Below are 20,430 nucleotides of genomic sequence, written 5' to 3'. Positions count from 1 at the left end.
GGGGGTTTATCTTTAGAGTTTAGGCGATTAAGAGGTGTTGCTATTGAGACACCCAAGATCTTGAGGGGACTTGACAGGGTGGATGCTGAAAGATGCTTCCCCCTGCGAGAGAGACTAGAACTATGGGACATAGTTTTAAAAATAAGTGATCTCCCATTTAAGTTGGAGATGAGAAGATGTTTTTCCTCTGAGGGCTATGACTCTTTGGAAAACCCAGAGAACAGTTGAGGCAGGGTCAGAGGTAAATAGATTTTTGAGTAACAAGGGACTCGAAGATTTTTGGGGGTAGGCAGAATATGAAGTTGAGGCCATGATCAAATGAGCCATAATCTTACTAAATGGTGGAACAGCCTCAAGGGGCCAACCAGCCTACTCCTAATTCCTTTGTTTGAGATCTGAGAAACTAGGGAGAATAAACAAGCGAAGGAAATTTGTATTGGTAAGAAGGTTGTTTATTGGGACTGAAGGTCAATGAGTCCCCGGGACCTGATATTCTACATGCCAGTGTTGAAAAAGGTAGTTGTAGAGATAGTGGATGCATAGTGGGCGTAATGGTATTTTCACAGGACTAGTAATCCAGAAATTTGGGAGAATGCTCTGGATATCTGGCTTTTAATCCCACCAAGCTGACGGTCAAAATTTGATTCAATAAAAATTGGTCATTAAAGATTTAATGATTACCATGTTGGGACAAAATCCCCATCTGGTTTGCTAATGTGCTTTAGGGAAGAAAATTTGCCATCCTTGCCTGGTCTGGCCTGCATGTGACTCTTAAATGATTTAGCAAGTCACTCAGTTCAAGGGCAGGCTGGCCCAGCCAGTGACGCCCACATCCAATGAATAAAAATAAAATTGATGATCATTCAAAATTCTGTAGATTTTGGAATGGCTCCTGCAGATTGGAAGGTGGCAAAAACCACCCCATATTAAGGAAGGAGACGGAAAACGGGGAACTACAGATCTGTTAGCCCTACATAAGGAAATGCTGGAATCTGTTGTAAATTATGTAACATATGGGCACTTCGTTAATATTGGTCTGATTAGGCATAGTCAGCATGGATTTATGAATGAAAAAATCATGTTTGATTAACCTGTTGGAGTTTTTTGAGGCGGTTACTAACGGAATTTATAAGGGGGAGTCAGTGAATGTAGTGGACTTTGATTTTCAGAAGGCTTTTGATAAAATCTCATACATGAGATTACAATGGGATGAGAGAAGAGCTAGCTAAGGTAGACTAGGAGCAAAGACTTTATGGTGGAACAGTGGAGAACCTCCCAAGCGATTTTTCACTGCTCAGCAAAGGTTTATACCAACAAAAAGGAAGGACGATAGAAAGAGGGAAAACCGACCGTGGATATCGAAGGAAATAAGGGAGAGTATCAAATTGAAGGAACAAGCATACAAAGTGGCAAAGATTAGTGGGAGACTAGAGGACTGGGAAATCTTTAGGTGGCAACAGAAAGCTACTAAAAAAGCTATAAAGAAGAGTAAAATAGATTGAGTAAACTTGCTCAGATTATAAAAACAGATAGTAAAGGTTTCTACAAATAGATAAAACAAATAAGAGTGGCTAAGGTAAATATTGGTCCTTTAGAGGATGCGAAGGGAGTTTTAATAATAGGAGATGAAGAAATGGCTGAGAAACTGAACAGTTTTTTTGGGTCACAGTGGAAGACCTAAATAACATGCCAGTGACTGATAGAAATGAGGCTATGACAGGTGATGCTATGACAGGCACAAATCATCGTAAATGACTATGATTTAGTGGCCATTACTGAAACATGGTTAAAGGATGGTCACGACTGGGAGTTAAATATCCGAGGGTATCAAACTATTCGGAAGGACAGAGTGGATGGTAAGGGAGGTGGTGTTGCTCTGTTATTTAAGGATGACATCCGGGCAATAGTAAGGGATGACATCGGTGCTATGGAGGATAAGGTTGAATCCATTTGGGTGGAAATCAGGAATAGGAAGGCGAAAAAGTCACTGATAGGAGTAGTCTATCGGCCAGCAAATAGTAACGATATGGTGGGGCAGGCAATAAACAAAGAAATAACTGATGCATGTAGAAATAGTACAGCAGTTATCATGGGGGATTTTAATCTACATGTCGATTGGTTTAACCAGGTCGGTCAAGGCAACCTTGAGGAGGAGTTTATAGAATGTATCCGTGATAGTTTCCTAGAACAGTATGTAATGGAACCTACGAGGGAACAAGCGGTCCTAGATCTTGTCCTGTGTAATGAGACAGGAATTGATTCATGATCTCATAGTTAGGGATCCTCTCGGAAGGAGCGATCACAATATGGTGGAATTTAAAATACAGATGGAGGGTGAGAAAGTAAAATCAAATACTAGTGTTTTGTGTTTAAACAAAGGAGATTACAAGGGGATGAGAGAAGAACTAGCTAAGGTAGACTGGGAGCTAAGACTTTATGGTGGAACAGTGGAGAACCTTCCAAGCGATTTTTCACAGTGCTCAGCAAAGGTTTATACCAACAAAAAGGAAGGACAGAAGAAAGAGGGAAAATCGACCGTGGATATCTAAGGAAATAAGGGAGAGTATCAAATTGAAGGAAAAAGCATATAAAGTGGCAAAGATTGCTGGGAGATTAGAGGACTGGGAAATCTTTAGGGGGCAACAGAAAGCTACTAAAAAAGCTATAAAGAAGAGTAAGATAGAGTATGAGAGTAAACTTGCTCAGAATATAAAAACAGACAGTAAAAGATTTTACAAATATATAAGACAAAAAAGAGTGGCTAAGGTAAATATTGGTCCTTTAGAGGATGAGAAGATAGTTTTAATAATGGGAAATGAGGAAATGGCTGAGGAACTGAACAGGTTTTTTGGGTCGGTCTTCACAGTGGAAGACACAAATAACATGCCAGCGACTGATAGAAATGAGGCTATGACAGGTGAGGACCTTGAGAGGATTGTTATCACTAAGGAGGGAGTGATGGGCAAGCTAATGGGGCTAAAGGTAGACCAGTCTCCTGGCCCTGATGGAATGCATCCCAGAGTGCGAAAAGAGATGGCTAGGGAAATTGCAGATGCACTAGTGATAATTTACCAAAATTCACTAGACTCTGGGGTGGTCCCGGTGGATTGGAAATTAGCAAACGTAGCATGGATAGAGGATTGGTTAATTAATAGAAAGCAAAGAGTTGGGATAAATGGGTGTTTCTCTGGTTGGCAATCAGTAGCTAGTGGTGTCCCTCAGGGATCCGTGTTGGGCCCACAATTGTTCACAATTTACATAGATGATTTGGAGTTGGGGACCAAGGGCAATGTGTCCAAGTTTGCAGATGACACTAAGATGAGTGGTAAAGCGAAAAGTGCAGAGGATACTGGAAGTCTGCAGAGGGATTTGGATAGGTTAAGTGAATGGGCTAGGGTCTGGCAGATGGAATACAATGTTGACAAATGTGAGGTTATCCATTTTGGTAGGAATAACAGCAAACGGGATTATTATTTAAACGATAAAATATTAAAGCATGCCGCTGTTCAGAGAGACTTGGGTGTGCTAGTGCATGAGTCACGGAAGGTTGGTTTACAAGTGCAACAGGTGATTAAGAAGGCAAATGGAATTTTGTCCTTCATTGCTAGAGGGATGGAGTTTAAGACTAGGGAGGTTATGTTGCAATTATATAAGGTGTTGGTGAGGCCACACCTGGAGTATTGTGTACGGTTTTGGTCTCCTTACCTGAGAAAGGACGCACTGGTGCTGGAGGGTGTGCAGAGGAGATTCACTCGTTAATCCCAGAGCTGAAGGGGTTGGATTATGAGGAGAGTTTGAGTAGACTGGGATTGTACTCGTTGGAATTTAGAAGGATGAGGGGGGATCTTATAGAAACATTTAAAATTATGAAGGGAATAGATAGGATAGATGCGGGCAGGTTGTTTCCACTGGCGGGTGACAGCAGAACTAGGGGACATAGCCTCAAAATAAGGGGAAGTAGATTTAGGACTGAGTTTAGGAGGAACTTCTTCACCCAAAGTGTTGTGAATCTATGGAATTCCTTGCCCAGTGAAGCAGTTGAGGCTCCTTCATTACATGTTTTTAAGGTAAAGATATATAGTTTTTTGAAGAATAAAGGGATTAAGGGTTATGGTGTTCGGGCCGGAAAGTGGAGCTGAGTCCACAAAAGATCAGCCATGATCTAATTGAATGGTGGAGCAGGCTCGAGGGGCCAGATGGCCTACTCCTGCTCCTAGTTCTTATGTTCTTATGTGAGGACCTTGAGAGGATTGTTATCACTAAGGAGGTAGTGATGGGCAAGCTAATGGGGCTAAAGGTAGACAAGTCTCCTGGCCCTGATGGAATGCATCCCAGAGTGCTAAAAGAGATGGCTAGGGAAATTGCAAATGCACTAGTAATAATTTACCAAAATTCACTCGACTCTGGGGTGGTCCAGGCTGATTTGAAATTAGCAAACGTGACACCACTGTTTAAAAAAAGGAGGTAGGCAGAGAACGGGTAATTATAGGCCAGTGAGCTTAACTTCGGTAGTAGGGAAGATGCTGAAATCTATTATCAAGGAAGAAATAGCGAGGCATCTGGATAGAAATTGTCCCATTGGGCAGACACAGCATGGGTTCATAAAGGGCAGGTCGTGCCAAACTAATTTAGTGGAATTTTTTTGAGGACATTACCAGTGCGTTAGATAACGGGAGCCAATGGATGTGGTATATCTGGATTTCCAGAAAGCCTTTGACAAGGTGCCACACAAAAGGTTGCTGCATAAGATAAAGATGCATGTCATTCAGGGTAAAGTAGTAGCATGGATCGAGGATTGGTTAATTAATAGAAAGCAAAGAGTGGGGATTAATGGGTGTTTCTCTGGTTGGCAATCAGTAGCTAGTGGTGTCCCTCAAGGATCAGTGTTGTGCCCACAATTGTTCACAATTTACATAGATGATTTGGAGTTGGGGGACCAATGGCAATGTGTCTCAGTTTGCAGATGACACTAAGATGAGTGGTAAAGCGAAAAGTGCAGAGGATACTGGAAGTCTGCAGAGGGATTTGCAGAGGGATTTGGATGGGTTAAGTGAATGGGCTAGGGTCTGGCAGATGGAATACAATGTTGACAAATGTGAGGTTATCCATTTTGGTAGGAATAACAGCAAACGGGATTATTATTTAAATGATAAAATATTAAAACATGCTGCTGTGCAGTGAGACCTGGGTGTGCTAGTGCATGAGTCGCAAATCGTTGGTTTACAGGTGCAACAGGTGATTAAGAAGGCAAATGGAATTTTGTCCTTCGTTGCTAGAGGGATGGAGTTTAAGACTAGGGAGGTTATGCTACAATTGTATAAGATGTTAGTGAGGCCACACCTGGAGTATTGTGTTCAGTTTTGGTCTCCTTACTTGAGAAAGGACATATTGGCGCTGGAGGGTGTGCAGAGGAGATTCACTAGATTAATCGCAGATTAATGAGTAGACTGGGACTGTACTCGTTGGAATTTATAAGGATGAGGGGGGACCTTATAGAAACATATAAAATTATGAAGGGAATAGATAGGATAGATGTGGGCAGGTTGTTTCCACTGGTGGGTGAAAGCAGAACTAGGGGCATAGCCTCAAAATACGGGGAAGTAGATTTAGGACTGAGTTTAGGAGGAACTTCTTCACCCAAAGTGTTGTGAATCTATGGAATTCCTTGCCCAGTGAAGCAGTTGAGGCTCCTTCATTAAATGTTTTTAAGATAAAGATAGATAGTTTTTTGAAGAATAAAGGGATTAAGGGTTATGGTGTTCGGGCCGGAAAGTGGAGCTGAGTCCACAAAAGATCAGCCATGATCTCATTGAATGGCGGAGCAGGCTCGAGGGGCCAGATGGCCTACTCCTGCTCCTAGTTCTTACGTTCTTTTGAGATTAATTAGCAAAATTAAAGCACATGAGATAAGAGGTAATATACTGGCATGGATTGGTTAACGGGCAGAAAATATAGAGTAGGATTAAACAGATCAGCTGTGACGAGTGGGGTACCACAAAGATTGTTTCTTGGGGCTCAGCTGCTCACAATATATATCAATGATTTGGGTGTGGGGACCAAATGTTATTTCCAAGGTCATGATGGATGACCCAAAGCTCGGTGGAAATGTGGGTTGTGAGAAAGATGCAAAATGGCTTCAAGCAAATGTGTACAGACTTACTGAGTGGGCATGAAGATGGCAGATGGAACATAATGTGGAAAAATGCAAGGTTATCCACTTTAGTGGGAGGAACAGAAGTGCACTATATTTCTTAAATGGTGAGATACTAGAAAGTGTAGATGTACGAAGGGATTTGGGTGTCCTTGGCAATAGGTCACTGAAAGCTAATGTGCAGCAAGCAATTAGGAAGCCTAATGGAACGGTAGCCTTTATCGCAAGAGGATTTGAGTATAGGAATAGCATAGGAATAGCAAAGTCCTGCTTCAATTTATAGAACCTTTGTTAGACTATACCTGAAGTACCATGTGTAGTTTTGGTCCCCTTATCAGTTATCTTCAGATTTGACTTGCCAGGCCCTGAATTTCAAATGTCCCACCCACTCTGCCGGCTATGCTAAGCATTCATTTGAGAAGTAAAAAATGTGCATTTGTGTCGTGCCTTTCATGTGCTCAGGTCGTTCCAAAATAAATCATACTGAATATATTACTTTTGAAAGGAAGATTTAAAATATTTTTATTCAAGTTTATCCATTTTAAACATAACACAAAATAGTATAAAACACCAATACACAAATACAATCCCCAAAACATAACTTAATCCTCCTCCCCTCTCTCACCCCCCCCCCCCAATAGCAACTAAAGGTGCCCCCCCCAATAGCAACTAAAGGTGCCCCCCCAATAGCAACTAAAGGTGCCCCCCCCCCAAATAGCAACTAAAGGTGACCAGCTCCTTGAAATATATAATAAACGGCTGCCATCTCCAGTAAAATCCATTAATTGCTCCCTTCGCAGTGTACTTGACTTTCTTGAGGGATAGGAACTCCCATTAGATCTCCAAGCCACACGGAAGCATCCCAGCAGTACTCCCTTGAGGCAGTCAGCATGGTGAAGGTCAGGACATCGTCCCTCGTGCCCGCCTGCAGCACCGGTGAATTCGACACCCCAAATATAGCCACTAAAGGACAGGACTCCAGTTTCATTTTCAGAATTGCAGACATGGTGCTAAAGAAGGAGACTCCAAACCCTCAAGCTTGGGGCAAGACCAGAACATGTGCACATGGTTGGCCGGACCCCCTGAACAGCGCTCGGACTTCTATTCCACCCCTGCAAGGAAACTACTAATACTGTACCTAGTCAGGTGTGCCCTACAAACTACTTTTGAGTTGGATTAAACCAAGCCTTGCGCATGAGAATATGGAGTTCATCCCCCCGCAGGATCTCCCTTCACACCTCGACATCTAAAATAGGCCTTAATTCTGCCTCCCACCTGTCCTTAACCCCTTTCATTGGCACTGAATCCTCCGATATAATTTGTCCATAAATACTGGAGGTGCTCCCTATCTCTGATCCTCTGAGTGCATTTAATGCGATTATTACCTCTGGATCTGACCCCTCAGGACGGGAAAGCACCACATTTAGCAATTGCCGCATGTTAGATGCAAATTGTCGGTCTTTATTTAACAAAACCCATCTGATCTTCAACAATTTGAGGAAGTCATGGTTCCAGTCTCAGTGCTAAGACCTTGGCCCATATTTTGGTGTTGACATTAAGTAAAGAAATAGGGTGGTACGAACCATATTCCATGGGGTCCTTGTTTAAAAGAAGTGAAATTGATGCTTGCATCTCAGGCAGGGTACCGCATGTTACCGAGTCCTCGAATATCCCCACTAATAATAGAACCAGCTGTCCCGCAAAACCTCTTGTAAAATTCCACCAATGTTTCAAACGCTCCATTAACTTTGTCCGGTGTGGACACCAGCCTGTCACCCGTGTTTCTGACCTGGGTAATCTCTTGAGAGGCCACCTGCTGCCTCAACTGGGCAAGAGACGTCTGGCCTTCTCCCCACATTCCTACATAACCCCCTTCGAGCTCCGCAACTGGCACACCGCCATGTCAGTAGACATCAGGTCAAGCTGCATCTGCCGCTTCCTCCTGCTAGCTTGGAGCTCTGGGGTTGGGTCATTCGAGTACTTAAGGTACGTCCAAGATATTATCTTCTAACTTTTGCCGTTCCTCCCTTGCCTCCTTATCCATTTAAACCTTGTGCGAAATTATCTCCCCTCTAATCACTGCTTTCAAGGTCTCCCACAGAACCGAGGGCGAGACCGACCCTTTCCCATTAAGCGCCACATGCTCCTCTTAGTGGTTTGGCCATGCTAAATTGCCTTAGTGTCCAACACATTGACCCTTAAATTCATCAGATGAGAAAACGCTTGATCATTTCACTGGACTCCTAATGCTCAACATGACCAGTCTGACAGGGTCTCTCGCCCCCTCCCCCTCAAATCGGCAAGTTCCCACTGCGAGTGTGATCTTTGAGGTTGAAGACTGGAATCCCTTCTGAAAGAGGCAGGGTTTCAATGACATTGGTTGACTCGTCGTGTTCACTGACATCTGGGTGGGTTGTTAAGCAACCCATGGAATCCGTCTTAGTTGCACCTGCCATTTTACTGTGCAGTGTGGCATGTTCAACCCTAATTTGCCTTCTAATTCACATGTACCTCATTAACCTGAATGTTAAGGGAATAATGCAGCTGTTGCAAACTGTTTAACCTTGTATAGTAACATTTATTTTTGTTTCAAACCCGTTGAACCTTGTGGTTTTATTCTCTGAGCAATTCTGTTAAATCTCAAACTTTGTCTACTTTAAAGACAATGTTATTGATCCCTAACCGGACCGTACCAAAACCTTGGTTGATCTGTTCTGGGATACACATACACACTTTCGGAAAATGTATTTGTTTTCCTGATGCTCATTTGTTGAAAAATAATCCACACGCAAAATGTTTGACTGGTCAGCAAAGCTCTTTAATTTGTTGCAGCCTTAAGAAATAAGGTTGCAAAATCATGTTTTATTTGAACATACTTCGACTGCTTCTGGCTAATTGATGCAGTGCCAGTAGGAATCAGCATCTCTGCCACTGGTTTGCCCTATCAGGCATTCATAGCTGCTAACACAGGCAACAATGATTGAGCATTGCAACCTTCGTCAGTGTGTAGATTATATGTACAATGGTTCCTACTGGTCTAATGCTGCATTCGGTTACTCATTTCGAACTACATAATCATTCTGAATGTATGGATCAGTACAAGCTGTCTGCTCTCGTAACTACCAACAGGACCTCAGCACAAGCTGTCAGAAAGAATCGCTGAAAATTTCCAGCCTAGGTGTGATGCTTCTTTAACGTTAGAGGGCAAATCTGAAAAGAGGGATATTTAATTGCATATTGGTTGTACGATGCTCAGTCTATTTTTAAAAGTATATGTAGAATTGAACTGCTAAGGTTTTGTTAGTTTCATCATCATAAAAATAGTCTGAGGCATCATGACATGTTTTATATTTCTCCAGAGATCTGCCATTCATTGAATGTTGCTTCATTATTTGTTTCTAAAATGGTTAGGGATATTTCTTTAGGTTTAAAAGAAAACACAATATTCACAACTTAGAAATTTAAACAAAAATGAGCAGACCTACTGTTCTCTTTCAACAGCTGGATCAATTAGTTGTGGATGCAGCTAAAGAGAAGAGGGATATGGAACAAAAGCACTCCACTATTCAGCAAAAGGTATGTGGACAGTTGTGAAATCCAGCACAGTACAACATCCCATGACATCTGGGAATGTATATGCAATTCAAATGGTGTGCATTATTCAGACATTTGCTTCAATTTATGTATTTTAACTTTAGGCATAAATACAAATCCTTAATCAGTATTTTTGATCATATTTGTGGCCTACTGCATGAAAATCACTGTTACAAGATCAGTTCACAGTTATATTCAGTGTGGGCACTAACAATAATGGCAGCTGCTATCCTAAAAAGAAACCCTAAACTAATGAAAGCCATTAGCAGGACTGTTACTTGTGAATTACTGGATTTTCTTTCTACTTGTCTGGCGCTTAAAAAATGTAATCTGTTGAAATGGAGAGTGTCGCTAAAAATGGATTGCAATTTACTTAGTTGAAGTGTTTTTTTAATGTTAAATCCTTTTGGTTCGATGCATATTTCTCACTTTTTGAAAACAGCTGTAAAAATGTTGAGAATTTTATAATAAAAATGTGTTGGAAAGGTGAAATAGACCAAGTGCCAGAATTTAAAACTAAAATGACAGATACAAAATACTGACTATAAATAGGACAATATTCAAGATTTAGTGTGAATAGTCAATTGTGCCGTATTAGGGTTGAGGTTTCTCATCGTCATGGTATTTCAGGGGCTGAAAATTCCTCTAGATTGGTTTGAAATCAAGAATTATTTACATGATTTGATGGCCATCTTTATTTGGCTGCTTTTCACCCTGATGTTGTGCTGCCATCCACTTTAACTGAAATCAATTATTTCTGTTAGCCCTTTAGTTCTGTGCTTGCTTGTCGAACCAGACAAATTCTGAAGTCAAACTAAAAACAGAAAATGCTGAAAATAATCAGCAGGTCTCATGGCACCTGTGAAGAGAAAAACAGTTAACCTTTCAGGTTGATGGCCTTTTATCAGAACTGAAGTTAATTTGAAAAGATTTAGGGCTGACTAGTGTGGGGCGCAAGCATGTTCAGACCTGAGTTGGAAGGGAATATTTGGCTGGTAGGGACTAAACTTAGAAGCAGGTTGATTTTCTACCAATAATGTGAATTTAAGCCAAAACAAACCCTGGAGTCTAGCTTTCTTGAAATTGGTGTCTTTGTATTTTGTCTGAAAATCAGTTGATCAGAAGCCAAAATTTTCTTCTGAAACTCAACTGAACTAGCTTGATATCAGAAAACAGACATTGTGCCAATATTAGAGGTGAAGTTGAAAAGAAAACCCAAAATATTAATCTCATAATAAAAAAATATTGGTCCCAATCACACAATATAAAGGTGTCTGTCATACAGTGGTTAGAATTGTTGTTTCACAGTGCCAGGGTGTTGGGTTCGATTCTCGGCTTGGGTCACTGTCTCTGCGGATCCGGTCTGCACGTTCTCCCTTTGTCTGTGTGGGTTTCCTCCGGGTGCTCCAGTTTCCTCCCACAAGTCCCGAAAGATGTGTTTGTTAGGTAAATTGGACATTCTGAATTCTCCCTCAGTGTTCCCGAACAGGCACCGGAATGTGACGACCATGGACTTTCACTGTAATTTCATAGCAGTGTTAATGTAAGCCTACTTGTGACACTAATAAATATTATTATTATTTCAGTGTGTTTTGCAACTAACTGATTGCTAGAAAATAATTGGAACACAACAAATCTCTTCTTTCCTGTCGGTAACTAGCTTTGTGAGTTCAGCAGTTTGAGCGATATGCTTAGACAAATACCACCGTATCAGTTTATCTTTAGGATTGAGGTTCAAATCTAGCGCTAATTAAATATTTCTTTGTCAGACCCGATCTGAAAAGAAGTTTCTAGTTGACATGCCCGCAGCACAAAGTTTTCTCTCAATTTGGCACATTAATACAAAGTTAGCTGTTTCAGTGGCAGAGATTATAAAAGTGATTCATATATGAAATGGAAACACGTTAATATTGAGCATGAAATGTATTAACCTTCAGCTGAAAGGTGCTAATTTTTAACTTCCTCATATAGATAGAAAATGTTTTTTGACTTATTTTTCAACCATTACTTTTAGATTGTTTGTGATGAATGACAAGTATTGTGTTTGTGCCTCTGTAAAGCAGAAGTTGATGAGCTTGTTATCTTGTTCAAAAAGGTTGTGAAAGTTCTAAATATACATTCTGTTGCATCTTGAGTTTTAGATTTTGCAAAAATACTGAGTTTACAAAAGCACAGTATAGTAGTTGAAAACGGAACTAAATCCTGTCAGAGGTTTTGACTTGTGATGATGTAAGCATAATGTGACTTGTGGCAGAGCAAAAGCAGATCTAAAGATTGGCTGTGTTATTTCATGTTAAGATGATGATGATGTCCAGTTTCTGAAAGAGGGTCTTAAAGGGGTTATTTAGTTTCTAGAACTTCCAATCCCTGCAGTTGTCCAGGCAAAATATCCATATTATAATGGATTTACTGAATGAGAGACTAGTGAAAATCTGTTGTTCAGATGACCTGTAGAAAATGTATTAGCCCTGAGTTGCATATGCCTCAATCGCAGCTTTAAGTTATTTTTTTGTTTACTGAAGTTTTCTTATTACACCCACCCCTTTGAGTTCTGACTTGTGTGGGATACGGAAATCAGCAGTCCTGTGGTTAGCGCCTTTTTATTCATTCAGGGGATATGGATGTCACTGGCAAGGTGTGCATTTAGTGCCCATCCCTAACTGTCCTAATCTTGTCCTAGTGAAGACATTATCACTAGAATTACTTCTAGTTAATGTATTTCTGAAGTTCAAGCTTTCGTTTCAGTGATACTTCCTTCCGTGGCCGGTTTAGCTCAATTGGCTAGACAGTGAGGCCAGAAGTACAGATTCAATTCCCATACCCACCCTGAGGTTATTCATGAAGGCCTACCTTCTCAACCTTGCCCCTCGCCTGAGGTGATCCTCGGGTTAAATCACCACTCGCCAGCTCCCCTCTGAAAGGGGAAAGCAGCCTATGGTCATTCGGGACTATGACAAATTTACCGTACCTTTACCTTCCTTCTAGGCTTGAGATGGTTTTCTCTGGCAAGGTTGATTACTTTTGCTGTAGATTCCGGATCATTTCAAGTTTATAGCAAAGATATGCGAGACTCTCTCTGAGTTTAGAGTAATAAAGCAGTTCTTTACGTCAGCAGTGAGAGAGAGATTGTTCCTTCTCATTCCAAGGTCTAAACACTTCTGCCAAGTGCTCCCATAAAGCATCACACAGGACCCAATCACTGACTCTTGTCAGGCAGAACACTGTCCCTGGCCAACCCACCGGTTGCCGGTTAGCCAATTGAACCAACTTCTTCCAAAACTTGTTCCTAAGATCCACTCAGTACCGAAGAGACTGACTTCGCCTTTCCAAAACAAGACCTGGGAACACAAATGTCTTGGCAAGCACTCTTCTGCTAATCCCGATTATGGGTCCACGGATCAGCAATAATAAAATAAATTGGATCGAAGGAAATAAACAGGAAGGATACTTACACTTACTACTATGAACATTTATTCCAATTTTGTTTCTTGCCTGTTAACCAATTCTTAATCCATGCCAATATTTTACCCTTAATTCTATGTGCTTTAAATTTGCACGCTCACTTCTTATGTGAGCCTTTATCAAAAGCTTTACGAAAATGTAAATGTACCACATCTATTGGTTCTCCTCAATTACATCCTCAAAAGAACTCCAGTAGGTCTGTCAATCGTGATTTCTCTTTCATAAATCCATGTTGACTTTGTCTAATTCCATTGATATTTTGTGTCTTGTTATCACATTCTTTATAATAGACTCTAGTGTATCCCCCACTAATGTTTGGCTAGCTATGTTTTCTCCTTCGTTTTTTAAAAAATAGTGGGGCTACATTTGCAACCCTTCAATCTTTCGGGACTTTTCCAGAATCTGCAGAATTTTAGAAAACTACAATTAATGCATCCACTATTTCCATGGCCACCTCCTTTAGTACACTGGGATGTAGATTATAAGGCCTTGGGACTTATCGTTTTTCAGTCCCTTTCATTTGCCCAGCGCTGTTTTTTGTGATACTATTTGCTTCAATTTTTCCTTCTCACTGGTCCCTTGGCTCCATAGCATTTCTGAAAAGTTATTTGTCTTCCATTGTGAAGACAGAACTGAAGTAGTTGCTAGATTGCTTTTCCATTTCCTTAACCTCATTAATCATCTGTTTTGAGCTATAAGGGACCTATATTTGTCTTCATTATCACAAGAGTGCTGTTATTTTAGTTTGCTAACTCCAAGTGGTTATGGGCTCTTTGAAGTGGGACGAGGAGCTCCCTTGTTTTGATCAGGGATTATGCATTTGAATACAATGTTTTTTGTCATATGGGATAATGTAGTTAAAGAAATATTAATGTACACCAAATCCTCTCATTAAGTTGGCTGGCTTAATGTTGTTTCATTTCAAAATTGTTTCTTGGGGCTTGTTTCTCTAAATTGTGTTGCAATTTCTGTTTTTACATTTGTGTGCCATCCCAATCAGCATCGACGTTGCATGTCAGCATCCTCATCGCATGCGTTGCATGTTATAGTGCATTGGCCTCTTCATTGCATGTGTTGCACGTTAATGCATGTTGGCATCCTCGTTCTGTGTTGTGCGTTATCACTCATCGGCTCGTTGATCTGATGTCTGTTGGCACCATTGTGAAAAAAGGTGTTTGTACTTGAGATAACTTTGTTTTTAAAAAAACCCTGGAGGCAAAGTTTTGCAGAAAGAGTATCCAAATCATGAATTAAAAAGAAAATTTAAAAAATAAATAAATTTAGAGTACCCAATTCTTTTCCAATTGAGGGGCAATTTAGCGTGGCCAATCCACCTACCTTGCACATCTTTAGGTTGTGGGGGCAAAACCCACGCAAACACGGGGAGAATGTGTAAACTCCACACGGACAGTGACCCAGAGTCGGGATCGAACCTGGGACCTCGGCGCCGTGAGACTACAGTGCTACCACTGCGCCACCGTGCTGCCCCAATTATGAATTTTTTAATGCAAGCAAGCAGCTGAATCCTGAACTGCTCATCCCTCTGAATAAAAGTCAATTTCTTGACTGAGTGGATTCAATTTTGAAGCTTCGTGAGTGCCTGCTGTAAGTGAGGCACTACAACTATTGAAGCCTGAGAGAGGTACGCGTTACTAAATGCAGGTACAGCAAAAATTGCTTTCCTTGTCTCGAGCAATTGGGTGAAAAATACAAGGTGCACCTGTCTGAAGGCTGACTCTGATGATTTTGAAGCTCCCCCCCAAGTGTGGCCCTTGTTCAAGTGTGCAGCAGATGTGGTAAAACCATTTTAAAACCAGTGAGAGCACCATTTGCAGCAGACAAGGATGAGCATCGAGGCTGTAAATCACGCTAAGCCACTGCACTGAAGTCCTTTAGGGATGTCCTAAAAGCATTACTGAAGAGGTCAAACATCGCGACCAATCCATAGTGACTGACCAAAATGGGAAAAGGTTCATTTCAGAAAGCACCAAACACCGTCATCTGGAACATATAGAAGCTTAGTCAAGGCGACGAAGAGAGTGCAGAAACCTGCAAGCAAGTCACCTAACTGACCTTCAAGCAACGCCAGCCCCATGTGGTAGAGTCTGGATTAAAAGCCATCTCATAATACATAGAACTCCAGAATGAAGCAAGTCATTCCTAAACCCAAGGATTACCTAAGAGAGACTGGCGAGTGTTATCTAATTTAAATGTATTCGGTATTTATTTTATATTTAGTGATTTTTATTTTGCAAGATATTTCAGCAAGCAAAGCAGAGTGCTGCACAGGCACGATATAGCATTTCAACTTGCACGTTCGTTTTTCCGAGTGAGGAATGGAACCTAACTTCAGCTTTAACATTGATTCCTACAAGACATGGTTAAGCTATTTCACTTCAAGTGGCAATTTCCAGGAATGCAACCAGAACTTGATGTGAGAACTTGCTGTAGTAAATTAATTTTATGAATGAGGGTGTTGAAAGTGTGTAATAGACATTTGGAACTTCAATGTCGGCATCAGTCCTGAGGCATGGGTGGTGCTTGGGGAGCGGGTGCGGGGGGGGGAGAAATGTGAGGGGTGAGGGCAGGAGGACTGTTTCTATTTTTTCTGTCTGTTTGAAATTTTCGGAGCAGTGACAGTATACCGAAGCAGACCTTCCACCCAGCCTTTCTCCGTATTCGACATTGCCCGCATTCAGCATCGTCCGCGCTCAGCCTGACTCCGAGGAACCCTGCCACCCCGGAACAAAAATCCAAACTTCCGGGTACTTTCTCCTGGGTTTTAGGAGCTGGGAAATGTTTCAGTAGGAGTGAAAATCCAGGCCGTAGACATGTGCTATGAAATAATATTTCCTTTTATGAAGAGCATTGAGGTTTCTCCCTCTGTGATAAATAATATATTTTTTCATTTCACACGTCCTCTGCATTATTACCTTTCATCCTACCAGTACCTTGCCTCCATGTTCCTTCCAATGGCCATAATACATCTGTGTAAAATTATATGCAATTTATGCAGTCCTCAACTAATATTCCATTCAATCCAATATGCCCATATTCTGTCGAGCTTTGCTTGCAAAATAGTCAATTATATTTTTTCTTTTTTCCCCCCTCCTTTTTCTTAAATGCTGGTCATAGGCTGCCCTTCAGGTAGGTTTCTCTACAATATGTATGGTGACAATGATCGATTACTTTGGGATGACAAGAGAAATAATAGTAATGCTATTTGCCCTACAAAGATGATTCAGCACCTCGGGGGCAGCACGGTGGTTAGCATAAATGCTTCACAGCTCCAGGGTCCCAGGTTCGGTTCCCGGCTGGGTCACTGTCTGTGCGGAGTCTGCACGTCCTCCCCGTGTGTGCGTGGGTTTCCTCCGGGTGCTCCGGTTTCCTCCCACAGTCCAAAGATGTGCGGGTTAGGTGGATTGGCCATGCTAAATTGCCCGTAGTGTCCTAAAAAGTAAGGTTAAGGCGGGGGGGGGGGGGGGGGGGGGGGGGGGGGGGGGGGGGGGGGGGGGGCGGTTGTTGGGTTATGGGTATGGGGTGGATACGTGGGTTTGAGTAGGGTGATCATTGCTCGGCACAACATCGAGGGCCGAAGGGCCTGTTCTGTGCTGTACTGTTCTATGTTCTATGTATCTTCGCTAAACTCTTCCTATTCTCTCGCCTGATCTAATCCATATGGCTATTTGTATTCACTACTTTGTCTTCTATTCAAACCTCAGACCTGCCATCCGACAATAAATGTTATTGATTCTGAACCTTGATTTCTCAGTAACCATGTATAAAAATATTTTTCTTTGATAGCAGGTATTTGTGTACACCACAAGCCATCTGCAGAAGTTAGATAGTTTTGGAAGCATCAGTCTTGTATTAAACTGGATGAAATACTGTTCTCTAACCTCATGCAAAATCATGACATGCAGCAGGATTTTATTGCAGTTTTTCAAATCTCTTTGAAGAATGTACATATTTGTGTTCAAAGATAATCCTGCCCCTATTAAATCTTTTGATGCAAGGATGCGGAATCACCTGTTAGTTCACTTTCTTTTAATAGCGAATTACATAAATGCAGTTAATTCAAAGGCTTGGATGAACAGTACATAATAAACTTGAATGCAATTTGGGTAAATGTTGTAGATCTTTGAGAAGCTTGAATTATGGACTTGAGATTTGGGAAATCATATTTCAATGTCGAAGATATAAATTTACCCCTAATTGTTGGTTTATTCCTGAATGCCATTTTGAGGACCAACACTAGTCTCCTCCATCCTCACCTCAAGCAAAGAATGTGGATCGTGTCATTCACCTCTCTCTCTCTCTTTTCCCCCCCCCCCTAGTTTTTTTCCTAATTTGTTTGCATCTCCGTCTTGAAATTTATATTGTTCTCTACTTTCTTCTTTAGGGGCTGGTTTAGCACAGTAGGCTAAACAGCTGGCTTGTAATGCAGAACAATGCCAGCAGCAAGGGTTCAATTCCTGTACCTGCCTCCCCAAACAGGTGCAGGAATGTGGCGACTGGGTGCTTTTCATAGTAATTTCACTTGTGACAATAAGCGCTTATTATTTATTGATTTTATTTCTCTTAATTTTATCTCCTGCTTGCTCAGATCAGCTTGCCTATAAGGTCCACCTCCTGCTTCCTCAATCCTATTCCCACCTAATGGTTGGACACCCAATTTCCCTTCCTGATCCTTGTGTCTGATATTTTAACAGTTCTTTCTCCATGTACTCCATTAAATCATCACCGCTCTCCTAAAAAACAAACCATGACCTGACCATTCCTACATACTAGCTCCCTTTAGTTTCCAAATTCTTTGAACATGTGTCCCGAACCAACTTTCTTGAAATGCCATGGGCTGAATTTTAACGGCTGTTGAAGTCCCTACCTCCACCTCACAGGCTGTAAATCCCGACAATTAGTTCACAGCAATTTAACAATTGAGAGCAGGTTTACAAGACTTCTGCCCCTTTTTCGGGAGGAGGTCCTGCCTGAGTGATCTGAATCGATGGCTTAGGAACCTGTAGTCCCAGTAGCACTAGCTGGGGTTGGTGACCGCTGCTCGGACTACAGGCAGTTCCAGGGGTTGGAGTAAGGAAACTGGGTTCTTTTTAGAGTACCCAATTATTTTTTTTTCTAAATAACGGACAATTTAGCATAGCCTATCCACCTACCCTGCACATCTTTGGTTTTGGGGGTGAGACCTATGGAGACACGTGGAGGATGTGCAAACTCCACACAGACAGTGACCCGGGGCTGGGATCGAACCCGGGTCCTTGACGCTGTGAGGCAGCAGTGCCAACCACTGCGCCGCCATGCCATCCTAATATTCTATTTATAATAAAGGTTTACTTTTAGAAATACCAAAGCCCTATGTTATCATGCAACCATTCCTTGAGCAAATCATTCTTTCCGCTCAGCCTCAGAATAAACTAAAATATTGGGGTTTTGGTCCAGCATCCTAGCCACTATTGGGTTCTAGTCTGGGATCGTAATGCTGACAATTATTTGTGGTTGGACTGGATTATTTGCAACCTTTGTGACATATGTGACCCCGAGGGGAGCTTCCAATTGAACATCTGTGTTATTGCTAAGGTTGTTCATTTCCACCTCCATAACATTGTCCAATGTGACCCTTCTCTTGGCTTACTGCTGCTAAACCCACACCCATGTCCGTGTTGTGATCCCAGTTGATGTTATTACTGGTTGGGAAAGTCCCAGATTGGAACCTTGGCTCAAAAGACTATCTTTTACCTTTTTTTTTAAAGAAAGCGTTAATGAACAGAGTCACAGGACTGTCAATTCAATTTTGACAAGAGAAAAATATTTATTAAATGTGAAATGTTTGACTATAATGAAATACTCCTTCACTCCCACTTGACAACTGTGTGCAGCTTTGGAGGATAACACAGGTTAGAAAATATATCCTGTGCTACAATGTTTCCAGTAAATACATGGTCCCTATTAGTCAACAAGTTAACTGAGGTCAGACACACTCCACTCTGAAACCAAGTTGCAGATGTCACTCAATTGAACTTCTCTGGATTTCTCCTCAAATGCATCCCAGATGCTATCACAAGACTGTTTCCAAACTCCACTCTCTCAAAGACACACCTGAGAATCCTGTTCCAAACAATGCTTTCTCACAATTGTTTTCAGCAAAGATCCACTTTTAGGATTTCCAACTCTTCGCATTCCTCTGATATGAATTACCACGTGTATTCAAGCTTTCACACACTGTCTCCGGTAACTAGCCACCAATGGAACTCTACTGCTTTACAGACAGTGCTATGGTCACCAATCTTAGGGTTTCTTCAGATATTTGGCTTCTCTCCAGCCAACTTCAGTACCAGGTTTGAACTTTCACCTTTGTCTTTAACTTCAATGAACAGTACTGGTCAAATTCCAGTTCCCTTCTGTTCCTTTGATTTAAATCTTCCTGGAACTTCTCTTTTCATTCCCTGGTTTCTAGAATTAGCTGTTCTTTAGTTTCTGGGACTTGTTTTCTTGCCCACTATTCCATTGTTCTGCTTCTGCTCTGGCAGAGCTGTGAAAGCTGCCTTCTCTCTCACTGCCTTTGGTCCAGTTAAAACTCAACTCAAAAATCCTTCCGAACCTAAAGGTGACTGCTGGTGGCTTAGCAACAGCTCAGTCTTTCTTTAAAGAGTTGTTTACTTCTCACGTTGTGAACTCTCTACATAATGCAGACACAGTTTGAAATAAAACAAAAACGCCTTTGTTTAACATAAATCTAACTAGAGCTTTTCCCTTTCTTACACAGACGTACTAAATTAAACTCCGTTAAATCTATCTCTTATTTCTAATATTCAACAATATAAACATGCGTTATTTAACTCTGCCTCTGCTTCCTAATACTTTGACTACTAGACGTGACTATTCCAGTGCACTCATGGCTAGCTTTCAACATTCCACCCTCACTAACCATGAGGTCATCAAAGGTTTTGCTGTGTGTGCGAATACTTGCACTAAGTTCCATTGACCCATCACCCCTGTACTCATTCACATCTTTTGGCTCCTGGCTAAGCAGCACTGCGATTTTAAGAAAAAAACTAATGTTTGTTTTCAATTCCCTCATCCCTTCCTATCTATTTCCTGCAACCCCATATCACTCCAAGATATCTGCACTCGACTATTCCTGGCCTCGAGCATCCCTGATTTTACTTGCTTTATAACTGGCAGCTATGTCTTTAGGCCTTAAGTTCTGG

At 41.5% G+C, this 20,430-nt stretch overlaps 1 protein-coding gene across 7 annotated transcripts in view; it reads left to right on the top strand.

Annotated features, from left to right (window-relative positions):
- Positions 1-20,430, top strand: part of LOC119976607 (arf-GAP with coiled-coil, ANK repeat and PH domain-containing protein 2-like) — a 174,338-nt gene that overhangs the window by 102,394 nt on the left and 51,514 nt on the right. For 5 of the 7 annotated variants that reach the window (XR_005462949.1, XR_005462948.1, XM_038817220.1 and 2 more), the window contains exons 9-10: positions 9,653-9,727; positions 16,343-16,354. Coding sequence is in view for 5 of the 7 variants with exons in the window: in XM_038817220.1 (XP_038673148.1) it covers positions 9,653-9,727; positions 16,343-16,354 (87 nt within the window). In the remaining 2 variants the exon portion in view is untranslated. The remainder of the gene's footprint in view (positions 1-9,652; positions 9,728-16,342; positions 16,355-20,430) is intronic. The other 2 variants (XM_038817221.1, XM_038817219.1) reach the window with 1 other exon arrangement.

Source organism: Scyliorhinus canicula, chromosome 13, assembly GCF_902713615.1.
Source record: "Scyliorhinus canicula chromosome 13, sScyCan1.1, whole genome shotgun sequence".
NCBI classification, from domain to species: domain Eukaryota; kingdom Metazoa; phylum Chordata; class Chondrichthyes; order Carcharhiniformes; family Scyliorhinidae; genus Scyliorhinus; species Scyliorhinus canicula.
The sequence above is the reverse complement of the archived record's forward strand: the minus strand, read 5'-3'. Positions and strand labels throughout refer to the sequence as shown.